Source organism: Tasmannia lanceolata, unplaced genomic scaffold, assembly GCF_043159265.1.
Source record: "Tasmannia lanceolata isolate RefF3 unplaced genomic scaffold, GAP_Taslan_0.1 ptg000037l, whole genome shotgun sequence".
NCBI lineage: Eukaryota > Viridiplantae > Streptophyta > Magnoliopsida > Canellales > Winteraceae > Tasmannia > Tasmannia lanceolata.
This window is the reverse complement of record NW_027518714.1, coordinates 49,562,094-49,587,060: the sequence shown is the minus strand read 5'-3', so window position 1 is coordinate 49,587,060 and position 24,967 is coordinate 49,562,094. Positions and strand designations below refer to the sequence as shown.

At 38.3% G+C, this 24,967-nt stretch overlaps 1 protein-coding gene across 1 annotated transcript; it reads right to left on the bottom strand.

The window, feature by feature from the left end:
• Positions 1 to 2,996: 2,996 nt before the first annotated feature.
• Positions 2,997 to 24,091, bottom strand: LOC143860445 (MA3 DOMAIN-CONTAINING TRANSLATION REGULATORY FACTOR 1-like). Its single transcript, XM_077371100.1, has 4 exons — positions 23,748 to 24,091; positions 21,343 to 21,562; positions 5,266 to 5,360; positions 2,997 to 4,985 (listed from the first exon to the last, which is right to left on the bottom strand). Exons 2-4 carry the CDS (start codon positions 21,560 to 21,562, stop codon positions 3,165 to 3,167), a joined length of 2,136 nt encoding a protein of 711 aa, XP_077227215.1. The 5' UTR covers positions 23,748 to 24,091; the 3' UTR covers positions 2,997 to 3,164.
• Positions 24,092 to 24,967: the final 876 nt, after the last annotated feature.

The window sequence follows — 24,967 nt, the reverse complement described above, 5'->3', positions numbered from 1 at the left end:
AATCGTCAATTGCATACGAAAAGTACCAACATATGGTACCTGTCTATGACAATTACGGAAAAAAAAACTACGAAAAAGGGTTATAGACATGACAATGACGACAAAACTACATTATATGACGCATTCGGGACAAGTTACAAAATATTGACGGATGCCGAGCACCTAAAGAAGAACAACAATTATGGAAACCTCTATCGATTGGAGGGCTACGATCAGCCTATGGAAATGATTTTATGAGCACAACCGATTGATGTTGTGTTCCATCACATGGACGGTTTGGATCAACCTATAACCCTCTATAGATCGGAGGGTTAGGATCAACCTATAAAAATTATTTTTAGGGCACAACCTATTTAGGCAGTGGCCCATCTAATGGATGGTTTGGATCATCCTATGGTACAGGCCATACCGTACATTTTAATAAAGTGAGGAGTACGATCATCAAAATACGGTGAGTAGTGCCATTATAAAATATGGCAGTGAGGACATTAGCACTATATATAATTTGAAACCATCGTTGTTACTTGGATGTTCCCACGAGGGTCGGGTTAAGATTTTTTGCAAATCGGGTTGGGTTGGGTTGGGAAAAATCAACCCGAATTGGAAATCGGTTGGGGTGTCGGGCAACCCGACCCAACCCAAAACCCGAATTTGGGTTCTATCTGAAGAAGTTCTGTATATGTGTTTTTCTTTTTCAACATTGAAATAGTCTCCATAGTCCACAATGGAAGGTTTGGATAATCCTGTGGTGCGGGCCATACCGTACTTTAATCAAGTGAGGACTGTGATCATCAAAATATAGTAGTGCGGATAACATTTCCCTTTGTTAATTGTTAGTCTCTGTTTGTTTTGGATTTTGAGAACCGATTGTGAGTTAAAACTTATTATTGGTGACTCACTATTGGTTCCCAAAATCCAAAACAACCCGGCTTGAGTTGAGGTGGTCAACAATTGGTACCACATCAAATCGGGTCAACCCGACCCAACCTGACCCAACCCAGCCCGAATTGGAAATCTGGTTGGCTCGGGTTGAGGAAATTGCAAATCGGGTTGGGTTGGAAAAATGGGTTCCTCGGGTTGGGTCGAATTGGACCCAACCCGACCTGAGTTGCACCCTTAACGATGACAAAAAAACTACTTTTTCTTATTCACTATGTGAGGGTCAAATTACAGAAAGTTTGATATTACGAAAGACACTTTTTTTCCAAACAACGAAAAAAACTGATCATAAAAGTAATGGAATAGAGTAGGTCAGCCCTTACGAAACAACAAAAAACACTTAGGAACCAAGATGATTGATCTTCCCTCTAAGAAGATCAATCACGTTAGGCAATGTCTAAGACCATTTATAATCCCACATGCATACGATACCAACAAAAAAAATTCATTACTCGCCACTTGACATTTCATAAGGGATGACCTACTCTATTCCATAACTTTTCATGGAGGAGTTAGAAGAACAAAAAAAAATGAATTGCCAAAGTGACCATCGAATAGAAAATGGATTCCGAAGTTTTTGTACAAACTTCTTGTTTTACCTTAAAATTCACAACCATCTCTCCTATTCTGGACAAGTAGATTCAATCCCCTATAGTTGAAAGCTTTGAAGACTATGTAGCTCACCTTGTGATTTGTTTTCTGTGTTCGGATCATCTCGTCCCCTTTTTTTTGGAATAAATTGGCTACCTTTTTAAAAAAAATGAATTGCCAAAGTGCTCGTCGAATAGAAAATGGATTCCAAAGTCTTTGTATAAACTTCTTGTTAATACACATGTTGAAATAAACAACGAAAGACACTTCATTCTTTTCATGAAATGGTTAAATTACTTTTCCTTATTCACTGTCATTTTTTTAACCAAACTGATCATAAAGAAACTTTTATCTTTTTACTTTTCCTTATTCACACAAAATTGTACGTAAAACAAATTTTATGCCCATTTTTAAGGTTTGTAAAACAAATTTTATGCTCATTTTATTTTTACGCCCATTTTAGGGAGCCTGACTATTAGTCATTGCTCTTCTACCACTTCATCAATCAATTGATATGCAACTACGCATTTGTGGTACCTTATGCTCGGAGCATCTTCATCTTAGGCTTCTTTCTGTCTTGCTTTTCAGAAGTTGCCAAGTGGGCTCCATAGCGATTGTTATGTTAGCATAGTATGAATTAAAATTCATATGCAGTATTATCTTGTTTGCTAAAACTCTTAGTGGCACGTGCCTTTTTTACTAGTTTCTACAAAAAGAAAGAAAATGGCTTGGAGAGCATTTTTTTTCTCTTTTTCTCTCTTCTTTCCTCGCTCTTCTCTTTTTATATCGATAATGACACCCCCACTACTCTACGAGGTTGGCAACCAAACACTACTTATCACTATTCTACAAGGTAAATTTTAGGAAAATCAAATGTTTCTCCTTATTTATTATTTATACCAACTTAGATCCGGAAACTAGTATTCTTACAACATTTCAATCAGACCAAATTCTAATATGGTCACTGTATGCATTGCATCACACTTCAAACTACTTAGATGAAGTAAGGCCAGCATTATTTGGCATGACAGGCCGTTTTCTTTCACTATGTTTTGTAAATGGCAGGGTTTTTTTGGCATGTTAGGCAGATGCATGCATGCAAGCACATTATATATGCTTGGAACTCTACGGGGGAATAATATAATGGTGGGGCAGCAATTTGGTAAGGGATGTAACTGTTGATCCAAGGGGGACACACCTTGTCCCCAATGATGTAACTCTGATAGTGGTGTTTGAATAAAATCTTGTTATCTTCCAAAAAACAGCAGGGGTTTTGGGGGTGTTTTCTGTCGAGTTTGGATGAAATTTTCTGTAATGGGAAGAGTTGTTACTTCTCCTTTGGCAGGATCGTTCCATTTAGCAGATGGGCTGTATGTTGGTTTGGGGGACACCTTGTTCCCTAGGCTATCTCTATCTTTCAAAAAAAATATAAGAGCTTGACCAAGCAGAACCACAAAAGAAAAATAGGTGTCTAATTCTTCTTTTTATACTAGAGCAGGATCAAAAACCTCCTGAAAGCAATAGCTAAGGAAACTATCAAAAGAGATCCCCCTCTCTCAATTGTACAAACAGAAAATACAGTACAAAAGAGACAAAGGCTAGGTAACAAACCAACATTTAGCAATCCAGGTCTTTTAGGCAGTAGCAGAGGGAGCGGTAAAAGACGTACCAGACGAAAACGACGTTAGCAACCACCCATTCTTTCTCGCATGCTCCACGTACAAAACGAATTTCTCCTCCGCATTCGGAATATCAAGAGCCAAATCATCGAGCCCATCCCTAACCCTAGCAAACCCTTTTGTCATTTGGTTTATGGTTATCAGCCCTTCCCCAAAGCACTCTTGAAGCAGATCCAACATCCTGTCATTCTTCTTCTCCATTGCCATAACCAGTGCTTTCTTCACCACTTCATGATTGAAAAAAGGCATTCCGAGATCACGAATACACTGACAAGCTTCCCCTACAACGCCTCCACTTTCGTACTCCTCCAAAAGTTTGGTTATCTTATCTTTCGCATCCTCCACAGCCCAACCGGTCCCACCTCCCCAGCATCTCAGAATCCTCTCGCCCGCATGACGAGCAGAGAGAAGGGATCGAGCCATATTAACAGTCTCACTCCCACTGCAATTTGGTGGGAGCTTAGTACTGATCTCCTCCAAATTTAGGGGAACCAGAATGTCATCAATCACTGCCCTGGCTAGAAAGAGAGCCAACTCATTTGAAGCATCCAATATGTCAAGTGAAGTATCCTCTGCCGATTCTAAGAGCATGACAAATCCGTTCACAATATCATCTGTAGAGAAAATCTCTGTATGAAGTGCGGAGAGTAGCACAGATGCCATCTCCTTCTCTCTGTTCTTTCTGTCCATGGCAAGGGTGATCAACCTCTTGAGAAAGACTGGGTTGAACTCAGGAGCAGTGAGATCTTTGATGCTTCGAATGAGTTCAGTTATGTCATCCGAAAGAAAGTATTCGTGGATAATAGCTACAGCTTCTTCCTTGAACTTCCTCACATTTTCATCCTCTTCATCCATGGACTCTCTATCCATGGATGAAGATTTGAGAAATGAGGCATCTAGCCATCCTTCAGAGATTGCTTTTGGGACCAGTAATTGGAATGCCGATTTAGCAGAGGGTATATCTAGGGAGAGGTCATCAAGGCTCTCAGCAAGCCTACCAAACCCTTTTGCCATCTGACTAGAACTTATCAGGCCTTCATTTGCTGCTTCTTTTAATAATTTCAAGACAGATGGCTCAGCCGATTGAATCTCCATACCAAGGATCAGAGCCCTCTTCACAACCTCGTGATGGAAGAAAGGCACCCCTAACTCCCTTATACATCTACAGGCCTCCACCGTGTCTCCGCTCTCGATATATTCTCTCAGCAAATCTGCGATCTTTTTCTTCACCTCTTCTACAGTAATGTGAGTGCTGCCACCCCATCGCCGCTCCACGAACTCTGCGTGGTGAGGAGCTGATAGGTAGCTCTTTTCAGCAATTTGTATAACCTCAAGTCCTTTGGAGGAATCCTTGAGGGTTTTCTTCGCACTAGTGAGGAAGGCCGGCGGAAGGATGTCATCAACCACAGCACGTGCAATGAAGAGTGCCAGGATGTCAGCTGCATCAAGTATGTCGAGTGCCAGGTCATCGGCGGATTCAAGAAGCAGGAGGAATCCTCGACGGATCTGGTCTGAGCTTATGACATCGACATATAAAGCTGAGAGAAGAACTGATGCCATTTCCTTCTCTTTGTCATGTCTATCCATCGCCATGGAGACGAGTCTTTTAACGAAATAGTGATGGTGCCCAAAAGAGCCCACGTCTCTAAGGTCTGAAGCTGCCAGTTCCACATCTCCCGTGCTGAAGTATTCTTCTATTATGGTAACCACAGTTTTCTTATACTCATCAAAGGGGTTGGGTGTCGAGACAGCAGAACTTATAAGCTGATATGGTTCCTGGAATAGAGCCATAGAAGAGAAAAAATATTTAAAGAAGATTAAACATGTGGATATTTGTAGTAATTTATCCACGAGAAAGTAGCAGGTTTACTGCAGACATAGCTACAAAGAAATAAATGCTAGATCACTCCGTGATCCTGGGACCGAATCTTTTAATGTCCCAGCATCGAAAGTATCAGTACTGGCTAACAGCTAACCACTTCTCTTTCCTGCGAGGCCAATGCATGCACACGCATACTATGTATATATAATATATGGAGACATGGATAGGAATTACCTCGCCACTGTCATAGTTTGGATCATTTCGATCAAGATGTGAATCACCATCCGTGTCAAGTAATTTACCCCATGTGCCTTTGCCACCAGCACCATCTATCACCATTGGTTTAACAGAAACAGCAGCACATCAATATAGACAAAAAAATGTTATGGAAGAAACTAGCACGGGTACTAAAATCTTAGGTGTACTCATGATATAGAAAATTAAATAAAACTCAAAACAATTTTTGATTTCTTCAAAAATCCAATGAGATCAAATCACCAATCCTCTCAGGATGGTAATAAACAAAACAAATTTCGTTGCATTCAGCTCATTGTTTAGAGGCTGAATAGCAAAAACTTGTATGCATGAAAAGCATTCATTGCATGTGACACCTCAAGCAACATGAAATGATATGATCTTCCAAAGTTGGAATCAGGTTTGGCATGAGCCATATATAAATTGTATCGGACAAAAATAGATGTTCCTGCCTGAACTAACTGAATGGAACCCATCTGATACAACAATGCATTGGAAGCCTCATCAGATTTGAACTAAACTGATAAAAACAGATAGTAAACTTGATCTTAGCCTAATCACCAAGTTATATAAGATGCAACCTTCTTGTTGGAAATTAAATTACAATAGATGTTTTCTTCAGATCAACGAGCAATATTGAAGAGAAGAAGAAAGATAAAGACGAAGCAAGAGGAAGAGGAAGAGAGAGAAGGAGACGAGAATGGGAGAATGAATATGCTCCCTTCCTGGGTTCATCCCTTGTTTTATTCATCACTAAGTCAAAAAATAGGAAAAATTATAGATTTAAAAAATCATTAAAAAATAAAATAAACATTCTCATTCAACCTGTGTTGCATCAATCAGGATACGAAAGTCAGAATCTAACACAAATATCTAGTGCCGGATTCGGCAAGCTTAAAAAAGAAAGATTCATGGATTCGAAAAATATTTTAATCAATTTTCAAATTTTAAATTTTTTCTATAAGATAATTATAACAAGTAAAATATTAAAAAAATTAATAGGCCAAGTAAATATAATGTTTATTTCCCTATACAAATTTATTATTATGATGTATCTCTCTAAACGGGTGAGCCTTGGCGCAACGATAAGGTTGCTCCATTCTGACCTGGTGATCACAGGTTCGAGTCACGGAAATAGCCTCTCTGCAAAGCAGGGGTAAGGCTGCGTACATCTAGCCCTCCCCAGACCCCGCAATGGCAGGAGCCTCGTGCACTGGGCCGCCCTATGTATCTCCCTAAACATGCGATAATTGTAAAGTTGTGGTAGTAGTAGAAAAAATGAATTAAGAAGATCTAGAAGTATCACAGAGAATCCTGAAGTTACCTACCAAAAAAAAAGAATATTGCCTACCAAAAACAATCCTGAAGTATTGGAATGCGACACGAGTCTAGCACAGGTATGTCGCCCATCCCGAACATGATTCAACACTCTCCCGTCAAATTGGTGCATAGATATCATGAATGTCTAGCTTGCAAAGAATATTACAAATGCCAACATAGAAAAACTTCGATGAAATGTCGGCTAGCTGAACCTCATATCGAACATACGGAATTGTAATGACCTTGGCCTTCACCATCACCCTTAACAAAATGACAAGCAACTTCTATGTGCTTGGTTTTTTCATGAAAAATTGGATTAGAAGTAATATGTATTGCAACTTGGTTGTGGCAGTAGTGTTTCATAGGGCTGTGGACTCACTCCCATTTCTTCAAGAAGAGTTAAGCCACATAAGCATACAAGTTGCATGAGCTATGGACTTCCTCACACTAGACCCAGCAACCATAGCATGTTTCTTACTCCTCGATGTGACAAGATCACCTCAAACGAATATGAAATGGCCATTGGTGGACCTGATATCCATAATAGAACTAACTCAATCTGCAACAGTAGTGTTTCATAGGGCCATTGACTCACTCCCATTTCTCCAAGCAGAGTTAAGCCACATAAGCTTAAAAGTTGCATGAACTTTGGACTTAGCTTCACACTAGACGTAGCAAACATAGGCTAAAATTCAGGCGGAAGATCCATGTAAACTTCCACATGTAGATTCACCGTAAAGAAATGCACTCTTCACATTAGGCCGATGAAGAGGCAAATCTCTGTTTGCAACCGATGAGAAGATCACTCTGACAAAGTTGAGCTTGGCATCATAAGAAGTTTCTTGATAATCAATCCAAAGGAAACCTTTTTGCTATCAACTGAGCTTTATATCACTCTATAGACTCATCAGGCTTGTGCTCCATAGTGTGCAACCATGTGCATCCAATGACATGTTTGCATGTAGGTAACTCTACCATATCCCATTTATGATTTTCTCTCCTTAATCATAGCCTTCTTTAATCTGCAAATGAGCTAATGTGTCTGAAACTTTCTCCGAAAGAGCTCAGGCGTAAGAAACTTTAGGAACAGACATTGAGGCAATAGAAGAGAGTCAAGTTTTATATAAAGGAAACAAAGACGCATACGAGATAAAGTTGAAAATTGGATGAATACTATGGGGCCGTTTGGATATGTGGATTTTAGAATCTTGGATTTCTTCAAAATTGTAGATGGGAGACAAGAGAAGGAGACCATCCGTTTCGCTTCTCTTTAGAATCATGGATTTTAAGTAAGAAATCCACGTTTTAGACATCTCTCCCCAATCCTGAGATTTCTAAAACCTAGAAGGAAACATGGGATGATCTCCTACTCTCTTGTTGGTGGAAAGAAGGGTGAGAAATCACAAAACGACGGCTGGTCTCCTCTTGCCTTCCGTCTACAATTTTGAAGAAATCCATAATTCTAAAATCTGTGTATCCAAACAACCCCTACAAGATCGCTTACCCTTGTGTAAGGAAAAGGATGAGTCTGAAGATGAAGAACAAAAGGGGAAATAAGAATTGTACCTGAATTTGAGACCTATAATTGGTGGAGGTCGTTTGAGTCTGTGATTGGTCCATCTCACATCTTTCTTTGAGTGTAAATCTAAAGTTGTGGAGGAGACTCTCTGGAGGGCAAACCAATCTCAATGAAGGTGTCAGGAACATCAAGGTGTTGGGAAACTATTTCCAAGAGAATAAAAGTAAGGAATCTCGGTCTCCCTTTTGCTTTCGAATAAATTGACCATCATTTTTAAAAAAAGGAATCTCTTCATAAAATGTTACATCCATTGAAAAGTAACATTTTTTGGTCTATGGACAGTAACATATCCCTTCTAGGAGAGCTCCACCAAATGTGTCTATGTCATGAGGAGTGAGGATTGAGAGCCTAAAGGGGAGACTTCCCATTTAGAATAATAGAAGGTACATGGTTGATCAAGTAAGATGCAGTAACGAATCGCCATGTTGTTGTTGAGGAGTATGGGGACAGGAACTTTGAAACACTACCATTCTACGCAAGTTAACTCCAGAGGTTATGAGATGTACACTCACCTCTTATGTCCGAGCGAAGAATTTTGATATTAGTTTCAAAATGATTTTTAATCATCTTATGGAAGATCTTAAAGATGTCAAACACTTCATCTCTAGTCTATAAAAGATAGATCCAATTGCTATTCAATATTTATCAATGAACAACACAAAATAACAATATCCAATCACAAAAACAATTGGTGATGATCCCCATACATCAAAATGCACAAAAAGAAATGAAATTAAACATTTATTTCCATTGAATTCTATGAAGTATAGAAATTTGACACAATGTTACTTGGGAATGCGGTTCGTTCCGGTACGCAGTATGGGAACGGGTACAATGGTAGCTTGGTATGCAGTACGGTAGGGGTAGGCTAAGTTGGTTCCCTATTTGGGGTCGTGGGTCGGTTTGGAGCGCTAGTTCAGGTCGCTCTAGTTATGACTCTCTCCCTATATATAAATATATATAATTTCATATATTTTTTCCAAGAATGTCATTCCATATTACATACTACTTATATTTAATAAACAAACTAAAAAACCTTACGTAGGCAATTCATATTTGAGAAAAGTGTAGCTACACATACGTGTAGCTAACTTAGCCACACCGACGGCTTAAAATACAGTGGGCCCCACATTGTTTGGGTGATGCAAACCATTCATTTGATGGGCCCTCACATAGATAGGGTGTGCTCAAAAAATCAGCTCTATAGGATCATCCCAACCCTACGATTTGTGGAGGCAAAAATGGACGCGTAAAAACCTTCACAAATCTGTCCATTTTTGCCTCCACAGTTTGAAGGGTGGGGATGATCCTATGGAGCTGATTTTTTGGGCACACCCTATCAATGTGAGGGCCTATCAAGTGAATGGTTTGGATCACCCAAACAATGTGGGTCCACTGTATTTTAAGCCGTTGGTGTAGCTAAGTTAGCTAAACGTATGTGTAGCTTCACTTAACTCTTCATATTTATTCAAAATGAAAATTCCAATTCCAATCCAACCTAAAATATATAAAATTTGAAATCTCTAGGTATCACTAAATTAAGTACCAGCATATATTGCATATTCTCAATCTTAAATGAGAGCAAAGAGAAAAAAAACTATCAAGCTCTGAAATAAAGATATAAAAACATTGTAAAATGTAAACGATCAGACTAATAAACTATTGTGCAACTCTATCTTTCCCTAGTCCACCGAAGTGTTCGCTCTTGCAAAACTGGGTATGCAAGTTCATTGTAGTATGGGTCAACGAATTGCTGGCCTGCTTGAACTTGGAGGCACGAATCTTGTGCTAGAAGCCGACATTGAAGCATGCGAGGATGATGCTTCAACATATTTTTCCTATAAAATCATCTGAAGCTTTTGTTCGCCATTTTTAGCAATCCGGATCAGGTTGCCAGAGCAGGAAGCGAAGGCTCCCGCGATGGTAGGAAGCGGAAAGCGTGAAGGGTCGGGGGAAGCGTCGGGGGAGCACGAAGGGAAGTGTTGGGGCAGCGTGTTTCCCATTTTTGTGATTCCCAAAAAATTAAAACGATGGGAAGCGACGGAAAGCGCGTTCCAATTTTAGGGAAGCGTCAAGATTCCCAATTCGAAATCGGGTTCCGGGGAATCGCAATTCCCCGATGCAGGGGAAGATTCCTGCTTCCTTGATCCGGATCGCAAATGACCTGCATTTGGGATCGTCCGAGCCCGAATCATGGGTCGGAGGGTGGGATGGCAACCCCGGTAACATTGGTTTGACATGCCTCACTTAGAAGTATTGTTACATTATTGGAAATGAAAACACTAGAAAACAAGATGCACAACCAACACCAATCATCCTCATTTTCAAGTCATAGGACACAATATGAAGGAAAAAGGTTACATTGCATATAAGCTCTCTGGCAAGACTGATTAGATATAATAAATTAGAATAGAAATAAAGAAAATGAAGAACAGATGACAATGTCAAAAAAGAGAAAACTTTGATACTCCCTTTGCTAGACACCAAGGTAACAGAGAAATCCGCAATCTTAGCATTATCATTATTACAACTCAACTCAACAGCAATCTTAGCATTATCATTACTAGGATAAGAAAAGATGAAAGGAAGCTATAAGTCTTACCAAGCATGTGGTCTGAAGTCCCTAAATCGATGATTCATGAAGTAGGAGATGGCAAAGAAGCATGATGAGTGGAAGTATGATGAATACTTGATGTCAACTCTACAGTTGTCAAGGAGCTTGAGGATCATAAATGACTTGATCTTGAGGATCACTGGACGAAGTACCTGAACCCAAGAGTAGTGATGCATCCAAATTTCCCATGTCAACATAACCAGTGTCCTCTCCATTAGCTGTGGTAGTGTGAGCACTTGATCCTCTAAATCTCTAATGCGAATGAGGGTTAAGATATGAACACATCTCTCTACTGTGTCCACCTTTACCCAGAACGACTGCAATTTAATTTATCTGTGTTAGTAGCTGTGATGTTTCATCGCTTTCCTTCTCTACTAGAGCTTCCACCTAATCATCGGGCAATGCTGGAATCTGGCCTGAATCATTCAGGTAGAGCTATACTCCCCCTGTTCTGCTTAGAGTTGGGTCTCCTACTAGCCTCACCTCTAATATAGTTGTAAACATACTCAAGCAAAGGAAGTGTATTCTTCCCAAGGATTTAAACCCTCTTAACTCAAATCAAGATTCAATCTAGTTAGAAACTCAAGGATCCTCATGTGCTCTGTTTATTTCTTCATATCTTCTACGGCAAGTGCAATGGGTTGGTAATGATTCAACTCTTCCCAAGCACATATTGAGGCCTTCCTTTATGTGTTGGCAGACCCTCAAAGTGCATATGGGATCCAATTATCGAATCAGTGGAAAGGAAACACACTGCCAAAAAAAAATATGCTCTAGGTGGTAGAATCTCTCATTAAAGCAGAAATGACTGACCAACCACTTTACTTCATGTCTCTCCTCCAGGGTATGATGTCTATCATCCTTAGAATTGAATAAACTTCAACGAAACTTTTTATAGAATGACAAATAAAACAGTAGGAAGTATCATCCGGTAAAATGGGCAAAAGTGTGCAAGCCTTATAAAAAGGGAGGCCTGGGAATCAAAAGGTTAAAAATGATGAATAGAGAATTGCTCAAAAATTGTTGTACAAGTAAGGCCTTCTGTGGAGATTTGTAATAAATGCCAAGTATGGTTCACGCTTTGGATGGACCCAGCTGTTTACATAATCAATGGAACTACTGTTTGGCAAGAAATTATGAAAATTATAATATTCTTCCAGAAAAGTACTCGATTCAGAGCAGTGTTTCAAAACGTGGATGCAAATCAAAACATGGTCAATGAAAATCCTAGTCGACTCGGCACAACACGGTCAAGTACTCCGTCAACACGACTGCGTACTTGGCTGGCGCAGTCATAACTCGGGATAGTCAGAGGAGTTTTTATTGACTCTGTAGGACAAACGTGGAACGAGGCGGCAAAACACAGAACACGGCCAAGGGAAAAGGGAGTCGACTCGGGGGAGTCCACGATGGTGGTGGTGGTGGTGGGTTTTCTTTTTTGCGTTGGGTGGGGGGGTTCAAAACTATAATTCAGAGTGGGAGACTACGGCAAGATTAAATTCTGTTTGAAGAATTGGTGTGACAACAAACCGTTTGAGGAGAATTTCCCATCTCTTTTTAGAGTGGCCTCATGCAAAGAAATCAGGGTTGAGACTTTTCAATGAGTGGACGGATCAATGGAATAAAATTTCAACTTTAGGCGGATTTTTTTTATTGGGAAGTGGACAATATAGTGGAGTGGACACTATCGCATTTTTCTCATAAGAATTAATTCAAATTATATACAAAAGGCGAGAAAATGATAAAAGGTTGCGGAGTTAGACAAACACCGGAATATTTACGGTTAATTCCTTTTACGGAGATTGCCAGCTAGAAGCGCTTGGAAAGTCAAAGATCCTCTGAGAACCAACGCCTTGTGTTGGTCTATGTGTCTTAATAATATTCACATGGTGGGTCATCTTTGCCATCGGAGAAAGGCAATTGCAAATCATTGTTCACTTTATCTAGCTGAAGCAATAAGTAGACCATCTCTTTCTTCAGTAGCTTTACGCGTAAGCTGTGATACTTTGTGTTTGGTCTTTTCGATGCCAATTGGGTTCTCCATTGTCATTTTGCTGATCTCTTTTGAATCGTGTAGATTTGCCCCATGGTCTTCAAGAGGTACGATCTTACGGAACTTATTTCATGTTGTCACTCTCTAATTTGTATGAAAGGAATGAAACATGAGTGTAATTAAAGGAGTATCAAAAGTGTGCACAGAGGCAAATCTTTTTTATTGTGGTCCTATGAGCATCCACCCTTCCTATGTTCAATTGGATGTCAGTGTCATCTTTCCACAGGTGTTGGGAGGGGATTAGGCAAACATGGTTTATGTAGAGGGAACACATCACTCACTCCTAGGAGGCTGAAGTTGGACTCTGACGGATCGAGTATCGTCAACCCTAGACGGGTTCCCTAGTAGCATAGCTAGTTGAGGATATCAATTGTATAGTGTGATTCGATGTTTTTCCTTTATTTGTCCTCTTCTTGTTGTTGTATTTTCTCCATGATAATATCGGACAGCGGGCCTTCGCCCCTTATTAATAAAATTATCTAACATTAAAAAAATGATTCAACTCTTCCCACTTGCTCGTGAGAGTAACATATTATTCTTCAATTGTCATATCCCCCTTCAACATGATTTGAAATATCCTGATGAAGTTGACACACGGTAGCAAGTCTACTTATGAGAGTATGTTTGAGCTACCGTATCTCAACATCTCTTTTGATGTTCGCAAGAAAAGAAGACCCCTAGGGATGCTAGGTTGCATAGAGTGCAACAGCCACGACACCAGAGCGAGGTTTTCAAACTCCCAATTTTCATAGTTATGGCCATTCTCCTTTGGTTCGCTGATTCTACTATTGATGTATCCCAACTTTGATACGCTACCAATAAGTAGGGCTGTTCATTATACGGTTAAAACCGAAATAACCGACCGAACCGAATTCAGTCGGTTATTTCGGTTCGGTTAAATGGTAATTCGGTTCGGTTTCGGTTTCTATTTCTAATAAATTTCGGTTTTCGGTTTCGGTGTCGGTTTTTTTAAAAACAATTCGGTTAGAACCGAAAAAACCGAATGGAGAGCATATGCTATTTTGTATTTTTGTTTGTCCCCATCTGTTCCCTGCCTATGGTCATTTTTTTTTAGTGAATTAAAAAATTCATCAATCATCATTGCCTTCTAACAGCTATTGACTACTTTTGACCAAAACCACATGGTTTCCTCAAAACCATGGGCTGGTTTTCATTAAAACCATGGGCTTGTCAATTTCAAGTTCGTATGAAACCATGGTTTTGAGGAAACCATGTGGTTTTGGTAGATGGTCAACAGTAATGAGTTGCTTAACTTGATATCCACTACCCCCATTTTCACTTGGGACAGCCCCTCTTTATGATACAGTACATATCATTCAATGCAAGGAGGTTGTCCCTTGTAAAAATAACGATCCTAATTTTTAGTCTTTCAAAAATCAAAACCTAATTTCTATTTTCCCTTTTACCATCGTAGTGCAAAAGAGTCAAAAGACCAAACCCAAAAGCAGCTAGGGTTTTTTCTCCTCTCTGACTCTCCTCTCTACCGCCGGACGACCTCATCTTCTACTCCGCCGGACCGCCGTCTCCACCAGTTCATCTATATGACAACCATCGGCAAGAAAAAGAAGAAGAAGAAGAGGAAAAAGAAGTGTGGATCAACATCCCTCGACTCTCCCTGTCGCCTCTCTGTCTCTCTCTCATAGGTTCGTAGTGTACATCTATTTGTCATCTGTTTAGGGTTTCATCTATTTTCATCTATTTGTGAAGCTATTTTTTCGTTTTATGGTTTATAGGTTTAGGGGTTTAGGGTTTAGGGGCATGCATCTCATCTATTTTGGTTTAGGCTTTCAATCTATTATGGTTTTCATCTATTAGAGGTTAGGGCTTTCATATATTTTCTTTGAAACCTCTGGCAAATGAACCATGCTTTAGGGTTTTATGTTTTTTTTTTCATCTAGTTTTTTGCTTTTAATCGGTTATTCGGTTAAAACCGAAAACCGATTTCGGTATTCGGTTTCGGTTCGGTTCGGTTCTCACAAATTCGGTTTCGGTTTCGGTTCCAAAATCCGAGTAACCAAAATATGTTCGGTTCCACCTTCTCGGTTATTTCGGTTCGGTTTTAACCGAATAACCACCCCTACCAATAAGCATTATAGCAGATTGTGCTCATTCAAGGTTAACTTTTTTAGATCCATCCAATCGAACCATGGTGATCTGGACAGTATGGTGATCCAGCCCGTTGCTTCCCTATATCTGATTGAACTTGAATGTCTCACAGAACTATCTGAGGATGTTTTATCAGACATTGAACTCTAAACATTCATTAACATATGTCATGAGATCTCAATATCAAGCAGCCTTAATAAAATAAATATCCCAAAAGGCAAACAACATACCCTTACTATAGGATCAAGAATGTTCTCCAAGATGAGAGTAGCATTCTCAAAACATATCAAATCAATCTGAAACCATTTCCATTGTATCCCTCACAAAATGAATTTTCAAACCAAAAATATTTTTGAAGGATCAGATTAAAAAAACTACAGATCAACCCCCTTTAATTCCAAAAAAAATGAGATTTGTAGATCTTAAAAACCCATTCAAACTTCCCATAAAAAATTAGTAAAAATATGACAAATATCTTTACATCGTCTTCAACATTTAGCTTTGTTTCAAAACCCTAAGATGAAAAAAGGAGATGCGGTGAAAAAAGGAGATGCGGTAGAACCAATGATGTCAGTCGCACAACCCATCGACATCAACCTTCACGCCCTGAGTCCATGAAGCAAGGTAAAAAGGTGGTAAGAGATAACAACTATCTTAGATACACATTAACCTTGCTATGATACCATGTTGTTTTCTTAGACTTAACAAGCAATATTGAAGAGAAGAAAGACAAGAGGGAAGATAGAGAAAGAGACTAGAAGAGGAGAGAAGAAAGGAGACAAAAATGGGACAGTGGGTATATTCCCTTCGTGGGTTTATCCTTTCTTTTATTCATCACTTAAGTCATAAATGTGAAAATTAAAGACGTAAAACACCATAACACAGAAAATAAACATTCTCTTTCAATAATAATGAGTAGAATGTAAACATTCAAAAAATAATAATGAGTAGAATGTATGCCTATAGGAAAAGTTTAATCGCATCAAGAAGATAAAGAGGGTTTAATAAGAATGAGTAAAGATGATATGTAGACACTAGTTTTTTGCTAGATAACTTCAGACCAAGGTTTTAAATTTCAGTTTCCGTTTCGTTTGCCATAGAAACATAAACATTGAGGTTTCAGTTGGAAAATTCAATGGAAATCCTCTAAATTCATGGAAACATATTATGAAAATGATAGAATTTAAAGATGAAACTTCAGGAAATGCTACAATAAGCACAAATACACACTTAGATATCATCACATAACCAAGAATACCATCCATCATGGTTTAAAAACATCAAACACCTAGTGGCATGCACTGATCATGTCTGATAATTTAGTACATGCACTGACCTCATGTCTGATAATTTAGTACCAAATTTCACTCGTAATTCATGTAAATATGTATGCATAATACATGCACCAGCATCACATTTCACACGCAATAATTATAAACATAATTATGTAATATGATATAATATACCACTATTACACTTAAGATTTTGGTTTATGCATTTCGGTCGTTTCGGTTTCGGTTTTGATGAGGATGGAAACAAACACATTTCGATCGTTGCGTGTCAGTTTTGGTGGAAATTTAAAACTAAGCTTCAGATAATTCATGTAAATATGTATGCATAATACATGCACCAGCATCACATTTCACACGCAATTCATATAAATATAATTATGTAATATGATATAATATACCACTATTACACTTAAGATTTTGGTTTATGCATTTCGGTCGTTTCGGTTTCGGTTTTGATGAGGATGGAAACGAACACAGTTCGGTCGTTGCGTCAGTTTTGGTGGAAATTTAAAACTATGCTTCAGACAACACACAAGTCATTTCACAGGCAAACCATGTGCAAGTGTTCTCATCTAAATTATATGTCTTGTCATGATGTACACAGAAACATGTCGACACCTTAGAAAAATGCAAATTTTAAGTTAAGGAGTTACATTTGAAACCGACCAAGTAATACCGGTGTTTCAAAATGCGGATACAGGTCACGGCCAAAGCAAACCCTAGTAGACTCGACACAACGCGGTCGAGTACACGATTGACGCGGTCGAATACTCCGATGATGTGGTTGTAACTCGGGAGAGTTGAAGGAGTTTTGATTTACTTTGTAGGACAATAAGCGGACTTGGACATAAACACGGCTAAGATAAAAGGGAGTCGACTCGAGGTAGTCCACAATGATACGGGAGAGATTTGAAACTATGAGTAATCAACCTTAGTGCCATGAGTCCATGTAACAAGTCAAATAAATAATTCATCAAAATGGTTACATTTGAAACCAACCAACTAATACAAATCGGTACCATGGGTGAATGTAACAACTCAACTAAAAAATTCCCCAAAATAGTTTCTTAAAAGAGACAAAAGAGAAGAATAACGGAACAGTGAAGAAAGGAAAAAGAGAGAAGAACAGAGAGAGAGAGAGAGGTATTCTTTGCCATCAGAGAGAGAGAGAGAGAGGGTAAAATTACTTAGCTCTCTCTCTCAAGAGAAAATAGGCGTTCCATTCACTCCATTCCAATCCGTATTTCCTTCTGATGACTTTGTGCCAAAGCGCAGATTTCTCATTTCCATACCGCCATAACCATTTGCCCAGTAACGACGTATTACAAGCTTTGATTTTGCCTATTCCAAGGCCTCCGTTCTTCTTCAATTTAGATACCTTCTTCCAATTCATTAGATGTTTCATCTTCTTGGTGGTGCCATCCCCCTCCCATGAAAATTAAAGACTTAAAACACCATAACAAAGAAAATAAACATTATCTTTCAATAATAATGAGTAGAATGTAATCATTAGAAGAAGAAAAAATAATGAGTAGAATGTATGCCTATAGGAAAAGTTTAATCGCATCAAGAAGATAAAGAGTGTTTAATAAGAATGAGTAAAAGATGATATGTAGACACTAGTTTTTGACCAAGGTTTTAAATTTCAGTTTCGGTTTCGGTCGCCACGAAAACATAAACGTCAAGGTTTAGGTTGGAAAATTCGATGGAAATCCTCTAAAATCATTGAAACATATTATGAAAATGATAGAATTAAAGATGAAACTTCAGGAAATGCTAGAATAAGCACAAATACACAGTTAGAAATCATCACATAACCAAGACAACCTTCCATAATGGTTTAAAAACATCAAAAACCTAGTGACATGCACTACTCATGTCTGATTATTTAGAACACACCAAATTTTACATGTAATTCATGTAAATATGTATGCATAATACATGCGCCAGCATCACATTTCACATGCAATTCATATAAATATAATTATGTAATATCATATAATATAACACTATTACATTTAAGATTTTGGTTTATGCATTTCGGTCGTTTCGGTTTCGGTTTTGATGAGGATGGAAAGAAAACATTTCAGTCATTCCGTGTCAGTTTCGGTGGAAATTTAAAACTACGTTTCAGACAACACACAAGTCATTTCACAGGCAAACCATGTGCAAGTGTTCTCATCTAAATTATATGTCTTGTCATGATGTACATAGAGACATGTCGACACCTTAGAAGAAAACGCAATTTTTAAGTTTAGGAGTTACATTTGAAACCAACCAACTAATACCAGTGTTTCAAAATGCGGATATGGGCCACGGCCAAAGCAAACCCTAGTAGACTAGGCACAACGCGGTCGAGTACACGATTGATGTGGCCGAGTACTATGTTGATGTGGTTGTAACTCGGGAGAGTCGAAGGAGTTTTGATTGACTTTGTAGGGCAATATGCATGCTTGGACACGAAAATGGCTAAGATAAAAGGGAATCAACTCAAGGGAGTCCACGATGATATGGGAGAGATTTGAAACTATGAGTAATACACCTTAGTCCCATGAGTACACGTAACAAGTCAACTAAATAATTCATCAAAATGGTTACATTTGAAACCAACCAAGTAATACAAATCGGTACCACGGGTGAATGTAACAACTCAACTAAAAAAATTCCCCAAAATCGTTTCTAAAAGAGAGAAAAGAGAAGAATAGCAGGCCAATGAAGAAAGGAGAGAGAGAAGAGAAAGAGAGAGATAAGAAAAAATTGCGTAGCTCTCTCTCTCTCTCAAGAGAAAAAAGGAGAACGATAGAGAAAAGAAAAATATAAGAAAAAAAATTACTTAGCTCTCTTTAGAGAAAAAGGGGGGAGAGAGAGAGAGAGAGAGATGAATACTTGCTCTCTCTCTCTCTCTCAATATATATATAGAGAGAGAGGGAGAGAGAGGGAGGGGTGCAGTTTTTTTTTTTTTCCTAAAAGGCTTGATCATGTGAATGAGTAGAGCCCAGCCATGTTCAGATCTACTTGTGAATATAATCCCCGCAAAGTGCTAAAAAAATTTCTTCCACACCATGTTCAGATCTACTTGTGAATATAATCCCCGCAAAGTGCTAAAATCTTCTTCCATAGCATTGGAGCTGGAAATTGAGATCTAAATCCAAAATCAGATCCATATTTTGCAATCATAATCAGCACTTCAAAAAGCTCTACAATCTGGTGCATTGCAATTAATAGGGTTGGTTCTTCCCAATGCTACAATATGAAACAGAGATGAATCCCAAGCTGCTTATATTTGCAAAGAAAAACCAAGATCACAATAGTTCCTTCAAGAACTGTTTTTGCTTTCCAAGATAAAACTGGAACCTGATAAGAATTTAAGGTGAAATGGTTTGGAGGAGAAGAAAACCCAAACACGATCTGGTAAGGTTTTCTTTGCTGCAAATCGTGGCTTGATCCAGATCTTCCTTGTTCTTCCTTCGCTGCTCGATCCACAAGCTGAGCAGCAGCAACCCACAATAATATTCCAATCTGTGTTGCATGGATTAGGATTCGTGTGATCGGAACCGACACGGATTCAAGTTGTTGGATTCGGCAAACCCCAAAAAGTAGGATCCGTAGATTCAATAAATTTTATTAAATAAAATTAATTATATATATATATATATATATATATATATATCTATGTGTGTGTGTGTATATTCATGAAAGATTTGAGGGTGGAGGGTCGATGCGTTAGGGTTTTTATTGAGAGAGACAAAAAAAAGGGTGGTCACTGGTCGATGTTCGAGGGCAGGGGTTCGAGGCGTTAGGATTTTACTAAAAGATGACGGACTGTGCTGTTATTAAAAAATTATGAAGAAAACGTGTTTCCAGGGGAAATATATAGGATTTGCATTTTAAAAGAGACAATGGCGTGTCGGATTCGCCCGGAAAAATAGGATTCGTACGGGACACGACTACGACAGGAATCATGTTGTTTCCCATGCGAATCCATGTCCGAATCACAAGCCAAAATGTCTCGTCACGGATTCAGCATAGACAGGCAAAAAATCCATGCAACACATATTCCGATCTAAAAATGGTAGCAAAGCAGGATAAAACCAATGATAAATAATGGATAAAACAAATCAAGATCTGTTCTACGACCCAATAATGGTCTAAAGAACATCAAAATCCAACATTACTTCAAAAAAATGCTCTCCATCATTGGCCTCCCAATGAACGTGAATAACATCAACAGTATGTAGGATGAACAACAAAGGTAACCTCAACATATGAACCAGAATGACATTACAAGCAATGTCAAAAGTTGAAGATTGTCCACATGGAGGGTGTCACTCATAACAACTTCCATTACCTACTATATGCATGAATAAATTGATGAAGAAGTGTGAGGCTTGGAACAGAAATAGCATATTCCAAGTAATAGGCAACCTGGATTAGATCTCCAAAGACTAAACTCAAAGATTTCACAATTTCTTCTACAAGAAACCACAACATATGTCAAACACTACAAAGATGAAGATCTTACCGTGCAGAAGAAGCAACCATCTCTGGCATCACATAATAACAATTAAGTGCGATGCTACCATCAGTAAACTGAGGGTTTGAAATTAAGTGTTCTATGGATGCCTAACTTAAAATCAGTACACTGATGACTCAAAGTGAACCAAGAAAAACATAAACATCAGAAATCTATGTGCCGACATTCCAACTAAAACATCTTATAGCACACTTATAACAATATCAAAATGTCACTTTGATTAAAAAAAGAGCAACAAACAATTACAAAGCAGTGTTGAAAGCACTCGACATTGAAATAGCATACGATGACACAGCATCAAAAGAAACTAAGATACAGCACAGAAACAAATATATAGAATGGAAGCTAAGAAATAGCACACAGTGCCCATTCAGGACGCAAGAGGTCCAACAATAAAAAACCATCAGACAAGAAAACTCCGCATATAAAATCACTGCAACAATGAATTTCTTCAGCACTTCAAGTGGATAAAATAATAAAAAAATCAACAAATCTTTAGCAGGACACACAAAAGAGGGGAAAAGCAAAATCGCTCACCCTTCTTCACACGAATATGCTTCCCAGAATGCGAACGGCGCACATGCCTCACTGCAAACCCAACAGTCGGAGCCTTTCCACCTGTGATGACTTTGATCTGATGCTCCGGAAGCAACAACGTCGATGTTTTCGGAGACGAAGGCAATAACTCCGCATTCTGAGATGCTATCTTCAACTGTTCCCTCTGCTCATCAGTCAGAAAACCTTCATTCGACGCCATCTACAGTCAGCCAATAGGCATAGTAAGACATTACCATCAGATTTGCACGTGTTTCTCCTTATTCCACAAAAATCACATAACAGAAACAAGTAGATATCCAAAAAAACAAAAACATCAAGCATTGAAAAGCAATAGCAAAGAAGATGTATAATAAGATACAGGAAGAGATGAAAGCCCTTCAAAAAAAAAAAAAAAAAAGATATCCATAAAAACGAAAACATCAAGCATTCGAAAGAAATAGCAATAGCAAAGGAACAAGAAATCCCTCATTTGACGCCATCTGTAGTCAGCAAGTAGGTATAATAAGATACAGGAAGAGATGAAAGCCCTTCAAAAAAAAAAAAAAGATATCCATAAAAACGAAAACATCAAGCATTCGAAAGAAATAGCAATAGCAAAGGAACAAGAAATCCCTCATTTGACGCCATCTGTAGTCAGCAAGTAGGTATAATAAGTCGTTGCAGTCAGATTCGCACGCATTTCTCCGTATTCCACACAAATTACGTAGCAGAAACGAGTAGATACTGATCAATATAAATTTACCATTTAAAAAAACAGAAACGAGTAGATACCCTAAAAAAATCGACAAGAGCGAGATTCAAAAGCAATAGAATAGAAGAATTTGACAAGAAATTACAGTGGAAAGACATCAAAGAGATGATAAATACCTTCGAAGGGTGAGAATTAAAAAAAAGAGAATCACAAATAGCAAGAAATGCATTCAAAGCAAACAAGCTCACAGCTTCCACAATTTATTACGAGTAGATTCCCTCGAAAAAAAATCAACAATATCAAGCATTCGAAAGCAACAGCAAAGAAGAGTTTGAATCCCTCGAAAAAAAAATCGACAAGATCAAGCATTCGAAAGCAATAGCAAAGAAGAGTTTGACAAGAAATACAGTGGAATGACATCAAAGAGATGCTATATACACCTTGGAAGGGTGAGATTCATAAAAATGAATAAAAAATAGCAAGAATTCCTTCAAATCAAACAAAATCACAGATTTCAAGGTTTATTACGAGTAGATTTCCTCGGGAAAAAATAGACAAGATCAAGCATTCGAAAGCAATAGCAAAGAAGAGTTTGACAAGAAATTACAGAGGAATGACATCAAAGAGATGATACATAGACCTTGGAAGGATGAGATTAATAAAAAAGAATCACAAATAGCGAGAAATTCCTTCAAATCAAACAAAATTACAGATTCCACAGTTCATTACGAGTAGATTTCCTCGAAAAAAAATCGACAAGATCAAGCATTCGAAAGCATCAAATCGACAATTCTCACCCTTGCAAAGAAGAGTTTGACAAGAAATTACAGTGGAATGACATCAAAGAGATGATATATATATATATATATATATATATATATATATATATATATATAGAGAGAGAGAGAGAGAGGAAAGTGTTGGTGAGCTTAAGCGCCCAATCACATTGGGGCCTACTTTGTTAGGATGATCCAAAGCATTCATTTGAAAGGCCCTTACATAGATGGGGTGTGTACCAAAAATCAGCTCCATAGGATCATCCTAACCCATCCATTTGTGGATGTCAAAATGGACAGACATTATTTGTCCACAAATCTGCCCATTTTCGTCCTCCACAAATGGAGGGGTTAGGATGATCCTATGGAGCTGATTTTTGGTACACACCCTATCTATGATAGGGCCTTGCAAATGAATGGTTTAGATCACCACAGAAAATGTGGGACCCATGTGATTGGGGCGCTTAAGCTCACCAACACTTTCCTCATATATATATAACAAAATCAAAGATTCCACAGTTTATTACAAGTAGATTTCCTCCGAAATCTACAAGATCAACCATTCAAAAGCAATAGCAAAGAGTTTGACAAGAAATTACAGTGGAATGACATCAAACAGATGATATGTATAACAAAATCACAGATTCCACATTATTACAAGTAGATTTCCTCAAAAAAACGGAAAAGATGAAGCACTCAAAGGCAATAGCAGAAAGAGCTAAGAATCAACGAGATGATATATACCTTGAAAGGCTAAGAATCATGAAAAAATAATCACAAATAGCAAGAAATTCCTTCAAATCAAACAAAATCACAGATTCCACAGTCTAATCCTCCATTAGATTTGCAGAAAGAGCATATTCCCCAAATCAAAAAGAAATTACAGTGGAATGGCATCAAAGAGATGATATATATACCTCGGAAGACTAAGAATCATAAAAAAGAATCACAAGCAGAGAGAAATTCCTTCAAATCAGAACAAAATCACAGATTCCACAGTGAAATCGTCCATTAAAGTTGAAGAGAGAGAGAGAGAGGGTATTTCCCAAATGATTCTTGCCTTGGCTCGGATCTCGAGCCAAGACGACTGAAAATGAATAGAGAAACCCTAGATTTTGGGGAAAAGATTAGATCGAGATGAGTTTTTTCTCGCTTTCTCCTCTATTCTTATTCTGTCTGATCGCGTTTTAAAAGGAGTGAGAGAGAGAGAGAGAGAGAGAAAACAATGAAATGGAAAACGAAAAAGAGGGGGGAAGTGTCATAAGAAAGGAATGTGGAGGTCTATTTATAGGGAGGCTTCGGTTTCATGTACACGTCACCACATGGGAACGTTTAAGTAGGTTTCCTCGTGCCTCCACGTGCCCCTTAGGGTTTTGTTATTTTTTAAATTACCAAAATATCCCTATCTCTTTTACATTTGTCTCATTTTCTTCCCTGAGCCACCCCATTTTAGTGTTAAAATTGTAGGCATAAATACACTAGTGGGGTGGCTTAGAGAAGTAAAGGGAGCGAAGAGGTTTACACTTCCTATCTCTTTCACCGTCTAGATAAGGGGAATCTTAGCTAAATGACGAAAATACCCTTACATCTTGTCATATACAAGCGTGGTCTTAGCGAGCATGACTAAGGCTAAGAAAAATGAACAATAAATCAAGGGAAGTGATATTTACGCCCCTTCCGATCACCAGGGACACCCAGCGCCATTGTACACGGCAATCAAATCCACTGGATTATTCTGACCTAAAGTACATTAGCCTCCCTTTAGTCATTGATACACTGGCGCTGGGGTGTCCCTAGTAATCAAAAGGGCGTAAATATCACTTCCCTAAATCAAAGGGAGATGATATTTTCACCCCTTGCATTACGTGCACACCCCTTATGATATGATTTGACGTGAAAAGTAGGCAACTTTATGTCAAATCACGTTATCAGGGGGTGTGCAAGTACTACAGGAGGTGAAAATATCATCACCCTAAATCAATAATACACATTTAAATTCTATGATCGGACGATTAGAGCCGAAGTATCCAGATCATGGACCCAGATCAAGCTACTCTTAGTATTATTTCTGGTAGTTTTCTTTCATTTTAATTGGTTTTTATAGTATTGTTTTTATCAAAGAATTGAGGAATAATAT